The sequence below is a fragment of the Perca fluviatilis genome, chromosome 18, assembly GCF_010015445.1.
Source record: "Perca fluviatilis chromosome 18, GENO_Pfluv_1.0, whole genome shotgun sequence".
Classification (NCBI taxonomy): domain Eukaryota; kingdom Metazoa; phylum Chordata; class Actinopteri; order Perciformes; family Percidae; genus Perca; species Perca fluviatilis.
In genome coordinates this window covers 19367062-19390804 of record NC_053129.1, presented here as the reverse complement: position 1 = coordinate 19390804, position 23743 = coordinate 19367062, and the positions used below count along the sequence as shown (strand labels likewise).

Below are 23743 nucleotides of genomic sequence, written 5' to 3'. Positions count from 1 at the left end.
AAGGTGAAGGTGTAGGCCTACATTTGAGCAGCAGGCCTAATGACTCAGTCCCAGACGTGGATTGGTACCCTGCACATCCCATCCTATCTATCCATTAACTACTCAAGTTGTAGACTTAGAACTTGGACTTGAGTCACAAAAAAATGTGGACTCGCTAGAATTAAGACTTGAGACTCCAAACTTGACTTAGCATGAGACTTGAAAGGAAACACTTTCTAATTTGGACATTGAAAAACACTAAACAATAAAGAATACCTAAATTAGACAGCAGACATGATTGCATAAACACAAACCTTGAGTAGGCCTATTTAATTTTAGGGCCTATGTATTGATGGTCTTTGTTATGTAAAAAGCACTAACAGTATAACACAACTTGAAAATCATTTTTATGGTCACTTAACCTGGACTAGACTTCAAGGATTTGGAACTTGACTTGGTCTCCCCATAACTGACATAAGACTTAACTTTGACATACCCCAATCTACTTAAAACCAGCTACAGTGTACTGATCTACATGACAAATAAGATGCTATGAGTAGGCTAACCGTGATGGCTTATGAAGGCAGATTTGCTGATTTAGACTAAATATCTTTTAATTCATTGCTTTTAGACAATATACTTTCATTAAAACATAGTAAGTGGATTTCATATTTCTCCCCTTACATGTTAGTAGTGAGACACTAAAACACAATTTGTTGGACCACATTTACAGAACATATAACTCAACAGTTAAAGAAAATAGAAAATAGAAAGACAAGTCAAATATTTTTAAGCGATTGGTGTGGTGTTTTTTGGATTAATGATTAATATCTGCCTGAGAAAAATCTACCTATTAGTTACTATTTTTCCAACTACCGCGTGATACATCATTTTAAATAAACGATCTCGGAGCCGACCATAGAATACCCGCGCGAGTTGCAGCCAGAACTAATCGAGTCAAGATAAATCGTCAGAGGCTGCTGTGCAGACTATGGGTGGTGCAGCCCATGGGTGCAGCAGACTGGGACACACTTTAAAGATCGACACGTGTTAGGTTTTATGAGATATTAATCGGTTTATAGTCCAATCAAAATAGAACAAACTCCATAATATAAAATGTAGTAGTCCAGTCCATCCCTTTAAACAACAAGAAAATATATTTTCACACTTTAAAAAAAAAAAAATATATAAGTCTATATTTCCTAGTGGCTGGATATGTTAGAGCAGCATACCAAGCTTGTTGTGCCTTTGTTTCGTCATTCAGCTGCAATGTGAAGACAAACATGCAGACTTCATCTGATGTAGCAGATCTGCTCGGCTGGAGCAGAAAGGATCTTCTTTCTGGTTCTGCTGCTGCTGACACGTTACCTTTCACATCTTTTAGCCTACTGGAGGACACACATTTTGACATTTATATGCATTATATAGGCTACATTCCTGACTCTGATATCCAGGGACACTGACAGAAAAGTAACTTAAACACTTACATCTGACAGACCCAAAAAATTTAAACTACAGACTTAAGTTTAATAGCACATCTTTGGGGATGAATGAATCAGAATGAATCATATGCACAATTAAAATGAAATAACACCACTTAGATTTGTTGTAATTGCTGGTTTTATTAGCAGAACATGTAGACTAATAAATGTTTTTGTAAAAATGGTGAAAAAACGAACATACCTTGGAAAAATGAATCTCACTTCCAGAAAACCAAACATTTAGAAAACACAGCCTTATTTTAAAGGTCCAGCCCAGTCTGTCTGAGGTATAAACATTGTTATTCCGTATTATATACTATATCAGTTTCTGTTTGTTTTTTTGTCCCATAGATGCGCTTGTCATCCTTCAGTTAAAACATAAAAAAACAAAAATGCAGTGGAAAAGTGTTTTTATATGACAGTGACACAGTATAACATTATTACATCATTATTACACGCAAGATACAACCTTCTGTGTCATTTGCTCTTGATGAATAATGCACATTACAGTAAAAAAACACTAGTCAGCATTGTATAGGCCATTAAAAAGTCTATGAGAGGTTGAGCTGGTTGTTTTGAGGTATTTTGGCTTAGAGGTCTGGGGAATTGCTTGGATAACAGCAAAAAAAGACATGTTGGCCTTTATTAGTTTTGTACAAAATTAACTTAACATGCTTAAAACTGCAATGTGTAGATATGGCAACAAAAAATAGAAAGCAATGCCCTCAAGATGGCATACAGACTCACTGTAAAAGAAGCCAGCCTGCCCCTGTATTAGTTTCCCCAAATGTCAATTAAGTACAATACAGCCCAACATATTTGACAGGAAAGCAGAGGAGGACACAGGAACAAAGGCTCTTCCGGATTTGGGTCCTGTGTCTAACAGCTACACCCTTTTCTGTTTGTGAAGCTAATTTGGTTATTATGGCAAAGTATAAAACACACACAACAAAACTGTAAACCATTAGACACATTATGGCTGTGCTGTGTCCTCCACCATCTGACCCCAAAAGTCCCTTCAGCATTGATGAGTGCGGGGAGTCAGACAGAACCCCCCATTAGTCTCTCTCATCTTTTCCTTTTGTTTGGCCTGGACGAGACCAAACACCACTCCTGCGAGTGTCATGCGTCCTCCTGTCCGCGCCGCCATGCGACCAGCATTGGCCCTCTTGCTGCGCATGGTGCTGACGAAATAGGTGCGGACTTTCCCCTGACTCTCGCTCACCTACAATGACAACAACAGTCACCAAGTGTGGTAATCCTTTCTCAGTCACCCTCACGGTTTTTATTACCAACACCTCTTTACAAATATGGTTAAGATGCTTTAATATCTACACATTTCATGCATTAATGTCCCCTTCCTGAACAGTGATTGAACTCATTCATCTGTCTGTTTCTTTTCACCAGTAGATGTCCCTCTTGTTTTATTTGTCCTGTTGTAGTTTTCTGAGCCTGTTAGCCTGAACATTAGCTGTTTTAATGTCATGTAATGTCTTCTCTGCATTACCTTCATATAAGAACTTCACTGAACATTAACCTGAACTTAGTCTATATCCATGATTGTTCATGTGCTGCGGGAAATTCTATGGTTAACTATGGTTAACTGCTCCTCAGATCTCTGCATGGTAAATTGAGACAGCTAGATAGATTATGTCGAATCTGAGTTTTCTGTTGCACGACTAAAACAACCATTGAACGTACACGTTCCACCAAAACAAGTTCCTGCCCGAGGCTATTTTGCAGAGACGCCGTTGCTCCGTGCGACGCTTAGCACCGCCCAAGACAAATGTGATTAGTTTAAAGAAATGGCAATAAACCAGAACACGTTTTTCTCCCATCCCAGAATGCTGTGTGGACTCGCCAGAACCTGCTCCGCAGCGCTGTGGAGGAAGGTCTGGCAATGCGAGACTAACCTGAACTTAATTTTGTGGCTACCCAGTAAAATCAGATCCACAGCATTTTGGAAGACCCAAATGGTCCTCCATTTCACCATACTTAGGGACAACTGACAGTCGAATAACCACTAACATTAACAGCTACTCACCCCCTTCACAAAGATTTCTCCACGTAGCTCCAAGACAAAACCCCATTCTGCCAGGACCCTGCGCGTGGCCTCAGGTACCTGGATGCGTCCGCTCACACCTGTGCTGTCCATTCGGCTGGCCAGGTTCACGGTTGACCCCCAGATGTCATACTGCGGCTTGGTGGCACCGATCACCCCTGCGACCAACGGCCCGTGGGCAATGCCTGTTTCAGTGCAATGCAGACAAGCAATTTACTTTAGACAAATAAGGAATTAGTATTAAATCTATGACACTAGAAACCATCGCAGAGAGCAGTTTATATCAACCATCAATTGTTTAAGCATTTAGGAGGCAAGCCATTTAGCCACTTACCCACACGCAGCTGAAAGTTTTTGGCAGAGAGCCTGTTAATCTCTTTCAAGGTCTCTTGCATTGCCAGCGCAAACAAAACCAGCTCACTCAAATGATTCCATTCATCCATAGATGCCTGAAAGAGAGACAGAGATGGATAGTTAGATGTAGAGAGAGAGAGAGAGAGAGAGAGAGAGAGAGAGAGAGAGAGAGAGAGAGAGAGAGAGAGAGAGAGAGAGAGAGAGAGAGAGAGAGAGGGGTGGGGGTGAGGATATCAAAGCAGGTGCAGATCATGGAAGGACAAAAATGAGCATAATGTGTGCAATAAGATGTCCCACCTGTCCGTCTGGAGCTAAGCCAGAGGCTGCCATGTAGCAGCTCCCAATGGTCTTGATCTTCTCCACATAGTGAAAGTACGACTCCTCCAACAACTTGTGAAATATTTAGAGATAAAATGATCAAATGACACATCAATCTCATTAGAGTTAGGCCAGCATTTGTCAAAAGCATGTCCTGGAATAAAGCCTACTATCTGTTTTACTCTTATTTATTCTTACCACCTAAAGGGACAGGTGAAGACATATCAGAAGACAATATCACATAAACATATAACATCTATATGCTACATGATGATGATGATACATCTATACATATTTGAAAGACAAAATATAATGCATATTTTTATTGCTGTTATTTACAGTACCCAGATATATACTGTATATTTATACAATACTACTTTGGATAAATTACCCTTTAAAAGTAATACCATACTAAAGTGACTATGTCGCTGTATTCAGATTTGTTTATAGTGTTAGAGTAAAAAAAAAACATACAGAGCACACTTTCATTTTCAGTCCCATACTCACATCATCAAAGCTAGCAATGATCTCATTCAGAAGTCGGAGGCAGTCCACTCCTTCATGTCTGATCTCTTTCTGCTCAAAGTACTCATTGAACCCAGCGATGGAGGCAAACATGACACCGACTTCATCGTAGGACTGGGAGTAAAGCTCCTGAAATGGAAATAGTATAATTTTTATCCTAAAAACCTATTTGTTTGACTGGCATACATACAGTAGATTGATTTATTCAGTACGACTTTTAGTTATCAATGCAAGTTGTCGGCTGTTGTTAACTGGATGGTTTCGGAGTAATTTCACCCTAGGGTCCTCCTCTCCCAGGAGCTTTTTTCCCTTGGTCTAACATTGGTCGAATTAGCGCTATCAGCCGAATGGCTTATTGCAGGCGCTAATGGAACCAAAGGTGTATCTCGTAAATTACCGCCACCAATAATGCCGGGAATGGTACCAAACTTCTACAGTAGTAAAAATAGGTTCTGTACTCATAAAACGAGGCATTGGAAAGTTTGTAAGTACACCAGGAGTTTATTTAAATAACACTTGCCTGCTGGCTTCTACTCTCTGCTGCTACCGTCGACGTCACTTCCGTAATTTGGGAAAAGCCCGTAGAAGTAAAAGTCCTGGCAGAACGACGCCCAGTTCCAGGGATACACTAATATTTTGTTGGTAGCGCTTCTTCTTTAGCATCTCGACTGCCGTCGTGATGTCCATTTTGAGAACGACAAGCCACTGTTGTAGAAGCTCCGGGTCATTGTAGCGCAACGGCAGATCATGGAAGGTCTCCGGATTGAACCTTTTAGCTTTTATAGCGCAGCCGGGATAGATACAACTGGGTGGCATCTTGTCCTATCTTTTAACTCACGCTGCAGTAGTCTGAAGTAACTGTGTCTGACTATCTCACAACAATCCTCTGCTCAGTCACGTGTACACAGTTGTTTCCGGCAACAAAGTTTCACACGAGAGAATAAAAACGTTTCGCTGAATTTTGAAAGTTTTATACAGTAAATGCCTGTATTTTCAGGTCAAAACTTAAAAAGTATTTCAAATATCATCCAGTTATCAATACATTTCTATGGAGTGTTGAATTCACTAGCTTTTCCCTTACACGTGTGAGTTTTGCAAAGGACTTTTACAGGTTTTTCCCAAATCACAGAAGTGACGTCAACGCAGCGGTAGCGGTAGCAGCAGAGAGTAGAAGCCAGCAGGCAAGTGTTATTTAAATAAACTCCTGGTGTACTTACAAACTTTCCAATGCCTCGTTTTATGAGTACAGAACCTATTTGTACTGGTGAAATGACTCTGAACCATCCCTTTAAGCAGTTCAATTACAATAAACTGTGCAAATGTGTGAAGGAATCCAGTAAATAACATTTAAGTCAATTAAAACCTTCCATATAACATTTATATATATATATATATATATATATATATATATATAGTTCACCTATATTGTATTTATCAGAGTAACAGCAAATATATTCAGACATTTAAAATAGTCCAATCAGCATTTAAAATAAAATGATTTTCAAATAAACTTGGATTATTCTCTCTATATTTTTGTGCTACGAAAGACAAATAATTTGAGAAGAAAACATAGTATAGGAAGGAAGTGGCTGACAGAGGTGAGGTCATGTTTTTTTTGCACCTCGTCATTCTTGCTCCGGTCCAGAAAATGTTGCGCCACGTGCACAGGCAGGATGTTGTGTAATAGACACTCGTTGTGTTCCCGCAATTCCCTCATGTCTTCCACTTCCTGTTGGGCCTGCAGACGCCACAGGAAGTCAAGTCTGGCAGTGGCCTCCCACTGGAAAGTAAAGCACAGATAAGACTCATCATCAGGGGTCACCTGCCTGTATGTGACTTTTTCCTTTACACATTTACTCAGTTTGGCAGTTGGCAGATTTGGTCTTAATAATACAGAAAAACTACTGTAAACTGCTGCTAAATCAACACAGGGAAAACGTCTGAGTTTACCAGTACCTGTCGTCCATTGTAGAAGACAGCAATAATAAACATGGCCATGAGAAGGATGGAAATTCCTTTTCTTCTGACATAGTGAGACCTGTGCAGAAATGAATTAAGAGAGATGGAATATAGAGATGGAAATCATGTAAAAGGAGTTCAGTAGTACAGTTGCAACAGCTGAAATGCTGAAACCTTTTATAACTAAGCAAAACAATTATAAACATTAAACTAAATGTAAATAAAAACAATCTCGAAAAATTCATTGTGTGACAGCCTGAGCTGGTCGGTGTATGTTTTTCACCGACCTGTGCAGCATATCATGGCGCGTGAGTGTGAGGAAGGCCAGGTGGGTGAGGTAGGTGTAGATGGCCACCGCCAGCAGCAACACCGCCAGCTTCAGCAGAGAGTTGAGACGCAGGAACACGGCACAAGTCACCATGGCGATAACACCACTCAATACAAAGACCTGAGGAGATGGAGGGAGTGAAGAAGAGGCAACGAAGAAGGAGAATGTATTTTGATGATTTTCTTGAAGTTCAAAAATGGCAATTGGGTGAGAAAACTTTTAGTCAAGAAAATGTGATTTAATGCGAGTCCAAATGTTGCCAGATATTGTTGTTATATGTTGTTAAGCGTCTTTACCTCATGGTAAGTGCAGACGGTGAAGACGGTTCTGTCCATTACCTCAGCCTCCTGTGTGTCTGTGAGAATGCACCATACCTGGACACAGGTAGACAGCACAAGTTATACAAGTCACATAAAACCTTTGACCTTAACTTAAAAAAAGACTTACAGAAGGAGTATCAGAATGAAACTGATAGACCCTTCTTATTTAGACATTGGTTAGAGTTGGTCTTTCAGTTGGAAGCATAGTTTGCTTGTCATCTAAAATACATTTTACATGTCAGCGACTTAATTCCTTCATGTAATTTGCACAGTACAATTTTATGTGGAAATCTCTCCACTTCTTTTAAAGAGCAGGCAAAAACAGTACAGCAGTATAAAAAGGAAAGTTGTAGCAGGGAGAAGAAACTTTATTCATCAACCAATGTATAGAAGTCTGGCCCTGTCCTGTTTAGACTCTCACCATGTCAGTAGAGACCATGCCGAAGTTGATGACGATGGCGGTAAGGGTGAGGAGGTTGCGGGCGCTGTTGTTTTCATGGATCCAGCAGCAGATGTGCTGCAGCCGTGCAGGAGTGCAGCTGAACTCTTCAGCCAGGGCCAACAGCAGCAGCAGCATGTAGACGAGCAGGAAGACTGAAAACTGGAGGACGGCTGGGAACAGCCTGCAGAGGAAGAACGAGGGAGGAATGTAAGTAGAAGAGAAAGGAAGAGAGTAAAATAGTGAAAATGCTAATCCACTGTATGAGAGGAGTGTGTGACATATGCTCTGGAGAACTATACATTTCATTCTTGATACTACCTCCAGATGGCACCAAAGGAAGAAAAATTAATCTTACATATGTAGTGGCTTTCAAATCAGACAAACAGTGCAGTACATATTTAGTGGTGTTAAACCAACATTAAAGCTGATATTTTCAGTCAGAAAAAGTTCAATTTGATATTGTTTAGTATCTATGAATACAGATTCTTTAGGACTTTTTAATGAAGAATTTAATTTAAAGCTTCAATCCATAACTCATCTGCTGTTAACCTGTCTGTGTCTCCCTACCTGGGCGCAGGAATGAGGGCCTGGGCAGCCATGAGAAAGAGGAGCATGATGAAGGAGCAGACCAGGTTGGAGTTGAACATTTCATCTCTCATCTGGGAGAACTGGACAAACCAAGAGAGAATCAAAGAAAGATCAGCATTATTTACTTTGTGGCATGAACTTATTTCCTCCTACCAAACACTGTCTGAACAAGCATCTATACCTGCTTACCTTGTCCTCGATGTGCGTGTCTTTGAACTTCAGGGTCAGTGGAGTGATGTGCTCTCTGCGCATACGCTCACTGCTTCGAACCTCAATAGCGTGTTTGATGCGTTTGTTGATTTCCTTGGAGGTAGACTGACATATGTTGGGCATCGAGCCATTCGTAAAGGAGGCCAGGATCTGCAGGAAAAGAATACAATGGTGTGAGATCAATCAAGTACGTAGTGTGTACATTAGAAAAGCTGTTTGGAAACACCTACGCTATTCATGTCAATGATGTTCCCAAAGGGCAGCTCTGGGTTCCAGGTTTTAATAGTTTTCTGGACTTTAAGGGGGTTAACATGGTCAACTTCTTTCCTTTCCTCCTGAGGGCAGATGAGGAAAGTGTCGATGTTGTGTTTGAGCAGAAATTCGCTCCTGTCACGACCATGACCAGCTTCTGTCTTGTAGGTGCCTTCTAGGCAGTCCAGAGTAGCCCTTGAGATGTGGATGCGGCTGGATGAGAGAGAATAGAATGTCAAAGAAATTTCTATATCATAAGAAGAAATTAATAGTTTGAATAATTTCAGTGGGACAACAGTGGGTATATGTGTAAAACTATGTGGTAGGCAGGGCAGAGATAAAATGTGTCGCATCAAAGAGATACTACTGCTGGTTGCTGGTACTAGCCATCCACTCACCCTGGTATGCCACCCGCCTCCAGCATGTTAGCAATGCCCACGTCCCACGACCAGACGTCAAACTGCCATTTCTGCAGGCCCAGCACCCCACACAGGACAGAGCCCGAGTGGATCCCAATCCTCATGTCCATGTCAAAGTTCAGCTGCTTCCGCACATACCTGGTGTTGGTGGGTAGTAAAGTGACCATGTGAGGGCAACTATGCTATGTGAGATGTATCTAGAATCTTACAATAATGGCTACCTCTCTGCCTCAATGACAGAGGCCTTGATCATCCTGCTTCCAAAACAAACAAGGTGTGAGAATATGCAACCTATAAGTTAAATAAACACTGATACAAAAATCCTCAGTAAAATTTTGGCGAAAAGGATAGAGGGTGTGCTTCCAAGTATTGTAGGGGATGACCAAAATGGATTTGTAAAGGGAAGGCGAGGATTCCATAATGTAAGGCGAGTTCTCAATGTACTGTACTGCCAAATAGAAGAAAAAGACACAGGTCTTCTCTCGCTTGACGTGGCGAAGGCCTCGATAGGGTTGACTGGACTTATATCTTTGACGTTACAGCTTGATTTGGTTTGGGAAATACTTTCCTTAACTGGATCAAAATATTACATCTCTATCCTATAGCTGAGGTACTGAGAAATGAAGTGGTGTCTGAGCCCTTCAATATTACAAGAGTTTGCCCCCAAGGTTCACCTCTATCACCATTTCTGTTAATACAAGCTATTAAAGCACTAGCAACAGCAATAAGATCTAGTAGGCAAATACAAGGGATTACAATTGGCAAAAGAGATGAAAGAATAGCTCTTTTCGCTGACGATGTAATTTTATTCTTAAAACAATTTAACACATCCATACCAGCACTGTTAGATCTAATCGGCCTGTTTAGTAGTATCTATAAAGTAAACGCTTCACGTAAATGAAAGACAATATACGGACCAATGCTTGTTTACTTTCAAGCTCTCATCTAATTTGACATATTTGGGCATCAAAATAACATCTCATTTATAAACTATAGCACGAACAGACAAACTCAGTACATAAATCTATAGAAAGGTGGATGCCCTTACCTATATCTATGATAGGGAGAATAAATAAAAAATGAACATATTGCCTAAATTAACATATTTATTTCAAAATATCCCACTGACTTTTGAAGAAATCTCTCTAACGACATCCCAAAGAAACATTTTTTTTCTTTTTTTTATATCTCCAAGTGAGGAACTTTATTTCTTCTACGCAAAACCAATCAGTTGGGATTCCTGCACTCTCATCCTTAGAATTATAACAAACAATTGCAAATTAAATAAATACAACAGTAATATACCTGACCTTTGTTGTAAATGCAATGAGGCTAAAGGAAAATGTATGCACTGTGTCTGTGTGACAAAATTAAAACATTCTGGAGGGAGGTGATCAATAAAACTATGTTCATCTTGTCTGTGAACATTCCACTTGACCCTAAGAGGATATTGCTGCACCTGTATCCAATAAATCTAAATCTGAAACCCCAAGAATATACATTTATTGATATTGCTATACTACAGGCAAAAAGGACTATAGCACTCATCTGGAAGAAAATGGAGGCGGGGGTTGTTAAAAGTTGTAAATGTAATTGCAAAACATTGTTAAAAAAAGAAAAAGTGATCATGTGAGACTAATTAGTGACTGTTTTTGTTCTTTTTGCACCTTAACATAGAGTAGTGAAGTAGTGAAAATAAATGTATCATTATTTTGCAGGAGACAGCATGATAAGCCCTTAAAAACTCCACTAAGTTAAGACTGACCGTATGGTGTTGATCATGGCCAGACCCAACTCAACACAATGACGGGCATGGGCACGCTGTGGCTCAGGGACCCCTGACACGCAGTAGTAACAGTCTCCCAGTATCTTTATCCGCATGCAGTGGTGTTCCTGTGATGATAAAGTGTCAAGACACCAGGGAAAAGAGAAAAAATATTATTGATAGAACAATAAAATATATATGTTATCTCAACAACAAAAAAGAGCTCAAATTCTCACATCTGACAGTCGGTCAAAGCGTCCAAAGAGCTCGTTGAGGATTCGAACCAGATCCTGGGCCGACAGATTCATGGACAACAGAGTGAAGCCCTTGATGTCTGCAAAAAGGATGCTGCAAAGAGGAGAGAAACAGTAACAGTAAAAGAAGTGGTATGCTAATAACATACACATTTAAATTGTAAGAGATTCCTGTTAATGTGTTTGGTTCGAGTAAACACATGCAAGACTGAATGTAAAGAGTTTGCAATTTGTAAAAGGATGACAACAAGTCCTAAAAAACATCCATGAGAAACTTATTTCCTAAAACCCTCTTATATAAGCCTTGTTGGTACTAACATACTGACATTATGTGTGTGTGTGTGTGTGTACCTGACATCTTTGTACTGGTGGATATAGATCTTGTGGAACTCATGAGGATTGAGTTCATTTTCCAGAGAGCTCATGTCAGTGATCATCTCCAAGGCAACAAAGCGAGGCAGGATCGACAGCACCAGACGCTCCTGTGTGGCAAGATGATAAACTCTATGTGACATGGTATCAGCAGCAAAATGCTTGTTTATACACAGGTCAGAAGGGAATTTAGGAGGCTTTTTTTGGTGAAGTTTTGAGAAAAGTTATAACAGTCAACAGAGGTCATAATACGGGATGTCCCTGTCTTCATAATTCTCCAAGTTTAACCTATAGCACAATGGCAGCAGTCACTGTACCTGTCTCTGGTTTTCTTGCTCTAGTTTGAGGCGACCCTCAATGCAGCGCCGCGTCTCCAGGAAGACCTGTCTCTGGGCGTGGTCTGTCAGGTAGTGGATGAACAAGCCGGCTGTGTTCATACCCAGGTACAGCAGGCCTTTGGCAAACACCTGCATCCAAGAGAGATTTTGCATTCATGCAATTCATTTGAACCCAATGCATGTGAACTAAGAAGAGGATAAGAATTAGGAAATGGGTATGTTTTCTTCTTTTTCTTTCAATTAAATTGAGGTATGTCAGAAGGAAATTTTGTGTGTTTGGTAGGTTTGTAGATATTATCTATAGCTGGAGATGGGGGGAATATTTGTGAAAATAAAGAAAGCTGTTGTCACAAATGGATATCAAATATAGGCTTGGAAAAAAAAAATCCCTCACCTTTCTCAAAAGCATGGCATCATTGTAGTGGCACACTATCTCCACCAGAAGGTGCAGTACTGAGGTGAGGGAGCCAGCACACATGGCCCACAGCAGAGGTAACGGCAGCAGCGTGTATGTGGCGAACAATGTGAACAAAACATACCACGATGGGTCTTTTTCCAGTCCATACACCAGTCCTCCCAGCACCTGGGTGGTCTGCGAGAACCAGCAAGCTAGGCTAGCATAGTGAAGCCACCGTGGGGACAAGGACTCCTTGCAGGTTAACACCACGATGCACAGCGCTACAGCTAACACCATGAAAATGCCCGTCAGGTAGCCACGCAGAGTGTCCGTGACCGCCTCAGGGACCACTGCCAGGTACAGAACCAATATGTGTAATTTGGCCACCGCATCGATTATATTGGTGATGACTAGAGAGTTGCGTCTTTGGTGGGAGTAGTGTTGCTGGTACAGTTTCTCCAGATCACGAGACTTGAAGGTATGCCTCAAGGTGGGTATACAGACTCCACGAATTGTATGGCCCCAGTGCACAAAGAAGTCGGCATCGCTGGAGTATTCATTAAAAGAAGCCCTGGTACTGTTGTATGTGCTGATGGAGCCACGGGAAGGGTGCACTTTAAATGTGGAGGAGCGACGTTTTGTGACCCCCCGTGAGGCCTTGTCACGGATTTGTTTGTTGATCTCGTCCATGTAGGCATCAGTCACAAAGATTTTACTTGCTGGCTCCACACCCACCTGTCAAACCCAACAGAAAATCAGATGTGTTTACTGTAAGATCTAGCACTTTTCCGTTCCCCTTTTTTTTGTGCTTCATACCATTCCTTTAGGTGACAAATAGGATGTAGGCTAATGGTCCAGAAATTGATTTATGTTGGAAAGCACACTGATTAATTTTATTTATTTAAATTTTTTAAATTTATACTCTTTATTAATCCCCAATGGGGAAATTGCAATTTACACTCTGTTGTTATTTTATTGTTATTTATTGTTTTTACACACTAGCCTAGAAATCTAGACGCACCCTAGCAAATTTAATTTGCAGCCAGGGGGGGTCTAAGCACTCTCCGTTGGCTTGCGATCTGGAAAAACCAAACTCTGGTCAGGCCAATCACATCGTGTATAGAGTCGGTGGGCGGGCTTATGGCAGTCTCCTGGAAGACTTGGAGTTAAGCTTTTCTTTGAGAAAAGAACAAACAACGGCACTGAAATCATTCTTTAAAAAGGAAGATGTGTTCAGAGTTTTGCCGACCGGATACGGCAAAAGTTTAATCTATCAACTAGCTTCACTACCTTCTTCGTTGCTCTGCCTGGTTGTAGCGCTGTCCTATTGCGTGCAGAGGGAATTTGAAAGACAACCGTTTATCCCGCCCCTCGGATTGAGGCCTGTCAATGGTGAGTTCCCAGACCCAACATCTTGATGTGGGTCTGGCTTGTCAGGCTAATTACACACTACACACAGGCCTGGAATACACACACATGCTCAGGTCCTTTACATGCACTAATGGAGAGATGTCAGAGTGAGTGGGCTGCGACTGCTGTGCCCAGGAGGTGAACTGGCAACTCTCCAGCTACCAGTCCACCTCTTCTTCTTCTTATGTCCATGTAGAAAGTTGTCTCTTTTATCTAGCCTATATGGTAGGCTTGGCTATACAGTTCTTAATAATCACCACTGAGCTGTGCTTTTGGACACTGGTCAATGAGCAGTGTGTGTCCAGAAATACAAAAAACATACATTATTTTTTCACTACCCCAAGTGGTACCCATGTAGGCTAGTTTTTTATTTTATTCACTCAGATTTTGTGATATCTATATCTATCTGCCTATCTGCCACCAAGTCAAATAGAATATCATTTGGGATTCTCACAGCATTGACCAATTACATTTTTAATCGTGTCAAAATCATATATATTATATGTAAATATTTTGAGCCCCACAAATTATATTCCAATCACCTCTGTTGTATTAAAACACTGGTCAGATACTGTAAAACCAATACTATTTGCATAGCTAGACACTAAGTGAGAAAGTAGGTTTCTGTTGTTATTGTTGAACTAGCCTATAGTATTTGTTCAGATAAATTAATTGAATTTAACATTTCATTCCAGCATGGGTGGTCTGGACTCAAGCTGCAGTGGCCTAATAATTCATGTTCATGATGTTGATGCAGACACAGTCAGGCACAGACATCAAAACATGACTTTCAGTTTAGTTAAATTTTCTTTGGTTTGTGTAAAATGAGGCAGTGGTTCTGAGGATACCACATCTGTCTAATTAGGGGGGAATATGTACAAAACAAACAAACTGTACAACAACGGTTCCATCACCTGGATGCTGAGCTCCTTCTGGTTAATGATGTGTTTTACAGCGTTCTGCCAAAGCATCTTTTTCCGCCGCAGCCCAGGGGACAGGGTCGCGGTAAGGCAGGTCGGCTCACGCAGCTCCATGGGGAAGACCTGTGTTGTCTCAGAGAAGGTCACCATGGTGGTAAGATAGCCGACCTCATCTGTTGGTCTTTGATCAGGAGGCAGCAGCCTGGAGTAGAAATATTTTTTGGGGTTAAAACAATTTGGAGACTTTTTCTTTTTTTAACAGAAAGTCTTACAAAATGGAGGTGTGGAGTTGAAAAGATGTGGGTGTTTACCAGGTGTATGGGGGTGGGGGATCTAATGAAAGACACTTTCAAGTTGCATTATTTGAAATGTAGGATATAGTATTTCTGGAGCCTGACTCATAGGGACTCACATTCAGCATATCTCGACTTCTGCTCATTTTACTCATACTGTCCGTCTCCTGTGAGTCGCCCAACTTTATGGAAGTGCAATATGAAATTGCTGAAGTGTTCCTTTGTGTGTTTGGCCGATTCTTGAATTTTGAAACAGTAAAAAAGAAAAAAAAAAAGAGTACAACCACATGAACACGTTATACATTGAGCTAAATATAATAATTTGTGGTTATATATAAACACATTTACCCCTGAGTAAAGTAGGCCCTGTGAAATTTAGTTCATTTGCAGATTTCTTACAAATTCAAATATATATATATATATATATATATATATATATATATATATATATATATATATATATATATATATATATAATTTCTACTTTAATTCTCTCACATTATTGAAAGACAGTTTATCTCAGTTTCTGCTTAAATGCTGAGACGTCCAGTCTGGAACATAATGTGAGCACTGTTTGTCTGAACAGATAGGGGGTACAAATTCACCCTAAAACTATCTCTAGTTTTCCCATGCCAGTTAAGATGTAACTGGGGGGGTGAAAGTCGTACAGGGAGGAGGAGGCGAAATGGCTCCGAGATGTCTTCATGTGTATCAGATTGCCTGTAAGAATTGTAGCGTCATAATAAGCCAAGTGCGTGTGTGCTGTCACTGTGAAGATGCATATAAGCTTAGTGTTCTTGTTCACTCATTTGAGAAACAAGCTGTCAATTTTCGGGTTATGGTCACTATTCGGGTTTCTGAAACATTCGGAATAACCAGTTTACATGCGTGAGCAGAGAGAGTTACTCCTACATGGAATTTGTAATCAATTGGCAATATCCCGACGTAAACGGCGACGCACGTTTAGCGTCTGGACGTAGCCTACGGACAACCTTAAGACGCAATAACTTTTCGGTCACCTTCTTATAAATCTCACTATCTCGGTACTTTCTGCCGTCAACAAAAGAGATTATATTCACGGTTTTCACCACACTAATAAAGAAATTGGTTTCCTCCTCGCTCCAAAAGTGTGGTGCTGTGCTGCGTCTCGCCATGTTTACCTCTACTTCTTGTTTACTTTCGGTAAAAAAGCGCGCAGGTTTTCTGCATTGACATATATATAACTATATTATTATAGTATATAATTATTATTATTACTATGTTTCTGGCGCATACAAGAAGTTCCTCTACTCAAAAGACCAAGATTCCTTGCGAATAGAACATGCGCAGAACACAAATCAATGTTCCTTTTGATGGGGATATGCCGATACGCGTTTACATGACCAAAATTTCGGGTTAGAAAAGGGGTAACCCAGGTAGCATATTCGGGTTTTTGCCGGTGTTTACATGGACGTGCGCGACCGGGTTATTGCTAATATTCCGGTTTTGAACGGGTTATTGGCTGCATGTAAACGTAGTGATTGACTCCACACTGGGCTGCGGCCTTTTGTGAAATCATGTTGCTCCTATTTGCAAATATATCTTTAATAAAATACAAAAACCCAACTTGGTTTTAGTCTCAGACTGTCTTATTTGTTTCACTTTACTGAACTCTAAAACGTCTCCCCTGCTGCAAAGGAAACTTCCACTACAATATATATGATTATAATTTGATTGGAAAGCTTTGAAAGATTTTGGTTTACTGGTTTTAATAAACAGTTTATCCACCTTCTGATTTAGCACTGCATCATCTCTACATCTTCCAAACTGTTACTTTCCACTGTAGTGTATACTGATTTTGAATGCTGAATCAGGAGAAAGCTTTTTTGTTTTAAGTGTGAATAAACAGCAAATGATTGTATAGCCTTTGTGGCTCCTGGTATAATCTACCAACTGAGCCCATGTGTCCAAATAAATGTGTTTACACCTTCTAAAAAAGAATCCTATCAAATCATCTTTATTGTTTAATGTGGACAGAACTGGTTATGCTGCAAACATTCAGCATGTTGGAAAGAGCCACCTGGTAGGCTCCACGTGTTGACACAGTGTGTGCCAGAAGAAAGGCAGCTTTCCCACAAATTATCTGGTGGCCAGATTTAGAATAGATTTAGACCTGAGCTGATTAATGCCCAGAGTTAAACTCCTCCAGGTCCTTCTGGCTCTTGATGCTGCTGTCCCACCCACTCAAAGTCCACTGTCAGCAGTTGGCTTGTCACAGACTGGATATGATAAAACACTTTATATTAGAAGAGATGCATTTTTAATTAAGGCTGTCATTACGACAGCTGAAAATAGTCAACATGTGAGTGAAAGCTATAATATGGCAGCATTGTTTTATGGACTTGTTGATCACACAGCAAGCATTCAAGTTTATCTGCTGTTGAAGGATCACTTGTTACTCTTGTTACTCTAATATTAAAACAAAATACAGACTTATTTACTACATTTTAATACATGCATTATTTGAATTCAGGCAGTCTGTATGACATAGTCCACACCTGTTCTGGGAAAACAAGAGTTGTCTATCAGAGTAGGGATTTCTGGTACAATGTCACCTACTTCTAAAGTGAATGGAGAAGAGGAAAAGTCTAAAGACGTCAACAATCTAGCAACACCTATAGTATACAAACACATTTTGGCTTGTGGCCACAACTGACCTGTAATGTTTTACATATTGTGTATCTTCTCGTCATGTCCAACATTTGCCGTAGGATATACTCGTCCCGCCCGTCATAATCCACTTTTGCTGTTTCCATGGCACAGGAATTGTACGCAGATCTGAAAATGAAGGCATAACCCATGCAAGACAAAATGAAACTTGAAATAGTCCCCACTGGGATGAAGTGTCCAAAACGGATAAAGATCCAACCAAGATGTGTGGTGCCGTTCTGGCAGGATTGTAGGTCAACACCACAACTGTTTTGAAATTTAATCAAGCACTGCCACAAAGCAGAGCTGCAGTGAGGAGTGCAAAGAGGATTGATAAGTCAGAAAGCCCCTCTCACTCGCCTGCAAAGCTGGCAGATCATTGGCAACAAGACAACGGCAAGACGAATGCAATGCTCTCAGCCTTTGGGCGAGTCAACCAAATACTTTAAGAGCAGAGATGGCAATTAATACGATCTAGCAATACGATCAAAGGTTTATTCATATGCTATCTCTTGCATTTTCTTTTTCATTTACTCTGCTCCCAATTGGATGTCATCGTAAAAATTGAATGCAGAGTTGTCACCTCCATATTGCCTTTGTGCTCTTGGTTATGTCAGTAATGTATGGGCAAGTGTGACTAGTTAACAACATTACCTAAAAACCTTAAATTCAGGTTTGTGCCTAACAGGCTATTACACATCTATCTGACCAGTATTTTGAAGAAAAATATTTTGATTCCTTGGTGAAAAATAAATGCATACATTTTTGTATGTTTTCTTTTTTTTCCATACAATTTTGGGCTACTGTGTGAGCTTTGGGATATTATTATTATTTTTTTTTAAAAGCATGATAATCTGATGATTACCTTTCTCCACTGCAGCTGATTGCAGACCACACCCACCTCCGTAGATAGGTTCACTGTTTTTCAATCCAGACCTTATTCAAATTCTGTCTCCCATCAATTATATAATATGGCTCAACACACTTTGGTTAGAGATATATACAGTATAGAGGCATTGGAGAAGGGCACACTACCACCAACATTTAGGCAAGCTTTGATAACTTTTGTTCCTAAAAAGGTAAAGACCCAGGAGACTGTAAGAATTACCGCACAATTTCCCTAATGCAGTCAGACATTAAGATTATTTAAAAAGAAATTGGCAAAGAGATTAAATAAGGTTATTACTTCTCAAATTTATCCTGATCAAGTGGGGTTTATTCACGGGTGTAGCTCGTCAGATAATATAAGGCATCTCATTAATATTGCATGATCAATACCTGATAGACAATCCCCAATAGCTTGTTTTGTTTAGCCCTATTGTTTTGCAGCAGCCATAAGGGGGAAGACTAACTTCCCAGGTGTAATGGTAGGAGGTGTAGTGCACAAATTTATGCTTTATGTGGACAATGTATTACTTTTTGTGTTCCAACCTAGCAGATCAATACCCTGTCTTCTCGGGATCATTGACTTTCTTGACATTTTCTGGTTAATAGGGGTGATGATTCGTTTTAACTTCGATTCGTATCACGATTTGTGGTTTTCGATACGATTCAAGGATGATATTGGTTCATTTAGAACGATATGATCCGAAACGATTCATTTGGATCCTACTGGCTAAAATGTGTGTGTGTGTTAAAAAATAAAAAAGTTGTTAATCACAAAAAAATATGGCTTAACATACAGTAACTTCATAATACTGGGCTGCTTCCAAATTGGCCTTCTACAAAAGAAATCATTTAGGCATTTAAAACAAGTGTTATACCTGATTTGTGATGACAGAAAGCTATGTCAGGATAGTCAGACATGTCTCTATGTTGTCTTGACTTGATTTGAAATGTGTCGAGGCTGTAGACTCTAGAACACTGTAGATGCTTCATTGAATTACTTATCCATAGGGTCTCATTAAAGATTTTCAAAACAGTGTTATATTCTCTTGCTCATTGTCTTCTGGTTGTTCTTGCTGTAATTGGCTGGTTAATGTTAATGCATGGCAATCTGTAACCAATGCACAGATGTTCTGACAAATTTGTGTCATTGTTGGATATTTTTGTATTGTATGTTATGAGCATTATATCCCATACAATTGTCATGAAATGTGTGTGTTGTAACACACAAACGTTCCCTCAGTATTGATGAAGAAGAGCACTTACTGGCCTGATAGCATCAGCAGGTCTGTGGTCCCAACTGTTGTAAGCTGGTTTAAAGTTTTTGAGACTGGCTTTGCTAATTGTGTCCAGGCCCCTAAGGCTGATCTAATGAGTTCCCATCTGTCCAACCGTGACTGCGTAGCTCAGGCCTTTCTTGCTGATTACTGTACATCTAAAATAGCTGCCAGGTCTAAGGCAATTTGTTCTACAAGTGCTACCACACCAGCATAGCTCTCTTAAACATGGTAAGCATGTAGTAAAACATCTTTGAATATGTTTAATGAGATATAACTGTTAACTAGAAACAGTTAACTAATTTTAATTAATTTTAGATCATTCTGATATAACAGCCTTTTTATTCATTATGAACAATTGAAGTTAATGCCTGTGAATGTCTGTCATTTCATTTAGTGACTCTATTTGGAGGACCTGTGAGGTAAAAAAGCCAAAAGCTAATTAGTGTTAAGGCTGCTTTGGCTGTCCACTGATCAGCTGATTCTCCCACACACTCAAGCCAGACCAGAAACAGAACTGACCCTTTGGCCTATGTGCTTGCCAAACATTTCACTTATGCTGGACACAGAGATCTATTTGCGTTATTGTATCACAAACGCGCTGTGTAAGCATGGGTGTCGTGAGACTACAGTTGGACGTTGAATGCATGTTAGCCTTTGTTGGCAGTCTCACAGAGCTCTTGAAAGTGAAGACGTACAGGTCAGTTAGGGTCAAACTGAAACAAAGATTAGAGATTCATAGTGAATGCAAAGAATATTCCTTAAATGGGATTTTAACCGAGCCCTTAGCCTGTTTGACAATAAATTTGAATAACAATCCTATCACACAGAGGCCCTGCGGCTTGGGGACACCCAGACTCTTGGGCATGTCCCCAATAGGCCTGTTTGGTAATCCATCCATGCAACCATCCTGAAAAACCTTTTTTCATCTTTTACAAGGTTCACATTTTCAAAGTTCTGCAAACAATTTTCTACTCTTGCACCTAACTACAATAACTACTGCAGTAACAAGTATATATTATAATGACAACCTCCAAAACCCCTTTGTTTTGAGCTTTAGCTTAGCCATTAGCTCATCATAAGCAAGATGGTATTAACCCATTCAAAAAAGGGTTACACACCAATAGCCATCTAATGGGAGCTGAACAGAAAAAGAGATGACAGCAGCACAGGAGGACAAAAATACTGTCACATGGATCGGGTGGCTTAGTGGGGTTAAGATACCCTGGGAATTAAATGCCTTAGTGGCCCACCGAGAAGCACCAAATTCAGATTTCAATAAAGGTGGCAGATATTGTGACATGTCATGTAAACCTTTAATAATATATTGTCCTAAAGAATACTTTACGTAACGTTATTGCAATGAAAGAGTTTTTATGCACAATAATAACCTCAGGAAATTGCAAATTGTTTCGCTTCTAATCTCCCATCAGATGCACCCACAGACTGGATTATCCCGCCTCACTGCTGTCACCAACTGGTAGAAAAAAAGACTTACAAAAGCAAAATGTCCCATACACAGATACTGGCTACAGAATACTGATTTAAAATATATTTTGATGTATTGCAGTATAGCCTCATAGGCACACTTAATTCCCTTTTAGTTTTACTAATCATTTTTATTTTTTTTATTAATTCTTGCATCGCTGTACAAAGGAGAGGTCTGGATGACTTAACTTTGTAACAGTTCTGCATAAATTATGATATATAGGCCTATTATCTGGACTGTAAATGAAAAGGGGATTGCATACCGGTGCATTACCATCGGATCTATACATTTAAAGTATATCACATACATTTACATATTACTATCAATGTTTTGATGACTTTTACAACTATATATTGCTGATGCTTATTTGATACATCAATAATAATATTTACTGTATTCAGCTCATCTTACATTCAAACATCTTTACATCCCTCCATATCTTACATTTAAACATCCTTAGCTACATCCCTCCATCTATCTTATGAGTTACAGTAACATTATCCATGGATTATTATAGGCTACTTAAAAAAGCATAATACACTCATAAACATCTGACCAGGTAGGCTATTTGTACAATATGGAGTTTATCTTTTCAATATTTATCCAGTAAAAATTATTGAGGGGTACTGGGCGCAGACTGCATACTAAAACATGACTAAACTGCTGTCCAGTGGTGGTGGGTCCGTCACATATTTAGCTACATCTATCCAGTAACAGCTGTCAGCTAGAGGAACAGTTACGCTGTGACTAGATGTACTGTGTCCTGTCATAGTTAAACCAGAGACGGTTAATTTAAGTCAAGGTGGCTGACGTTAACTGTCCGTATGCCACACATTAAGGATTTTGATTTTGCTCACTACATGGTAAGTAGCTTATGTGGTCGTTGACACTAATTAACGTTGTTCAGCAGCCAGGGGCTTCCCGTTAAGCAGTTAGCTAGCTAACGTTAGCATACTTTCTTACTAGCGTAGACGAATGCTAGCTCTGAAGCTCACGAATAGTATGAGTTAGTCTTGTTAGATTTGATAATGTATGTCTAAACATAATCGAAATCAGGGGAACGTGTCGAAACACAATATCACGAGAGGACAAAATTAACGTTAGCTAGATGAAAACCTGCAAGAGCTAACATTAGCGTTAACATTAATTTACTGGCATGATTTGGGATTTCTGTCCGAATGTATAATAATGTGTTAGCTACATTTGCTAAGTTACCGTTACATCATTTGTTTGTCACGGGTCAGGTAAACGTTAGTCTTAACACCTGGTACTTACCGTATTTTGATGGTTCAAACATGTTCACGTGTCAAATATTTATTAGGGCATCGGCTAATTTGGGCATACTAACTTCCACCACAGGCCAAAGACAATCCAGCGGGTTTCCTGATTTTCGAAGCGCCGGTGGAGACCCAGTTCAGGGCTAAAGTGCCACACATATCCCTTCCTCTGTGAACCTGGAAGAGCAACGCCGCCTAGTGACTAGCATCCAACATGACAGGTGGGCAACATCAAACTAAACACATTTACTACGCCTGGAGACATAATCACAGCCCTCCAAAAGTTTATTGTAGTACACTGCAGAAGAAGTGGACTGCTGAGATAAATAAACCTACTTGTATGAGCTGCCAAATCCAAATCCACAATTAATAAATGCTGATCGTGAAAATGTTTTGTGACAGAAGCTTTGCATCAGTGTTTAGGGTGTGTGATGTGTTATGTGTGAATTTGCACAGAAATCTCTCACCAGTCATTTTGCATGTGTTGGCGTCTGCTGTGGCTACATTCCTTAAACCTCAAGCCCACTGACTGAATGGCTGTCCCACAGTGTCCCTCTCTCCCTGCCTCTCTCTGTGTCTCCTGGGTGAGAGAGACTCTGGGTGGATAGTGAGGTCCATTGTGTCAGTGAGATGTTTTTTAATGAGAGAGGCGCACATAGAGAGCAGAGCTGCTATTGAATAAGGACTAATCGCTAATCTCTTCGATAATACGGCCAATCTTCCTATGCACTAAGATAAATTACTAAGAAGACTCAAGACCGGGACATACAAGCTGGTGTTCAGCAGGGACTCTTAAGTGAATTTGGATGTTTGTTGGTGTGAAACTTTACACAGAAGTTGGAGTTGGTCTTTCTGTTCAGGCTTGACTAAGGGAAAGTGTATGTTTGAATCTGTCTAATGTTTATTGCAGCCAAGCTGGGGAGTTGAGGATGCATGTGAGTGAGTAAATTTAGAATAACTTATCTATAAAAGAATTGTGAATTTGATGGTGGTTACATTATTTTGTGTGTATTGGTAGGCTTACTTTTCAAACGTTTATTGGGAATATTATAACTAGAAAATCAGAGATTTTTAGTCTGCTGCTTGTCGTGTTGCGTGTATGTTTTTGGCTTTGGTTAGGAGTTTTTCTGTCTATAAAAGG

General features: G+C 40.0%; 1 protein-coding gene across 5 annotated transcripts; it reads right to left on the bottom strand.

Annotated features, from left to right (window-relative positions):
- Positions 1-1581: 1581 nt before the first annotated feature.
- si:dkey-206f10.1 (adenylate cyclase type 8) lies at positions 1582-23085 on the bottom strand. 5 transcript variants are annotated; one of them, XM_039781026.1, is made up of 23 exons: positions 23070-23085; positions 17683-17803; positions 15106-15225; positions 14688-14895; positions 12361-13098; positions 11946-12095; positions 11608-11738; positions 11239-11350; positions 11003-11130; positions 9217-9375; positions 8797-9031; positions 8546-8716; positions 8336-8436; positions 7748-7949; positions 7303-7380; positions 6966-7126; positions 6676-6757; positions 6341-6499; positions 4702-4848; positions 4174-4266; positions 3857-3971; positions 3505-3707; positions 1582-2685 (listed from the first exon to the last, which is right to left on the bottom strand). In XM_039781026.1, coding segments are annotated over exons 3-23 (3582 nt in total). In that variant the 5' UTR covers positions 15108-15225; positions 17683-17803; positions 23070-23085; the 3' UTR covers positions 1582-2478. The 5 variants fall into 5 exon arrangements, with proteins under 5 accessions (XP_039636960.1, XP_039636958.1, XP_039636962.1 ...); XM_039781024.1 differs by lacking the exon at positions 23070-23085 and adding an exon at positions 22601-22816; XM_039781028.1 differs by lacking the exons at positions 15106-15225; positions 23070-23085 and adding an exon at positions 22601-22815.
- Positions 23086-23743: the final 658 nt, after the last annotated feature.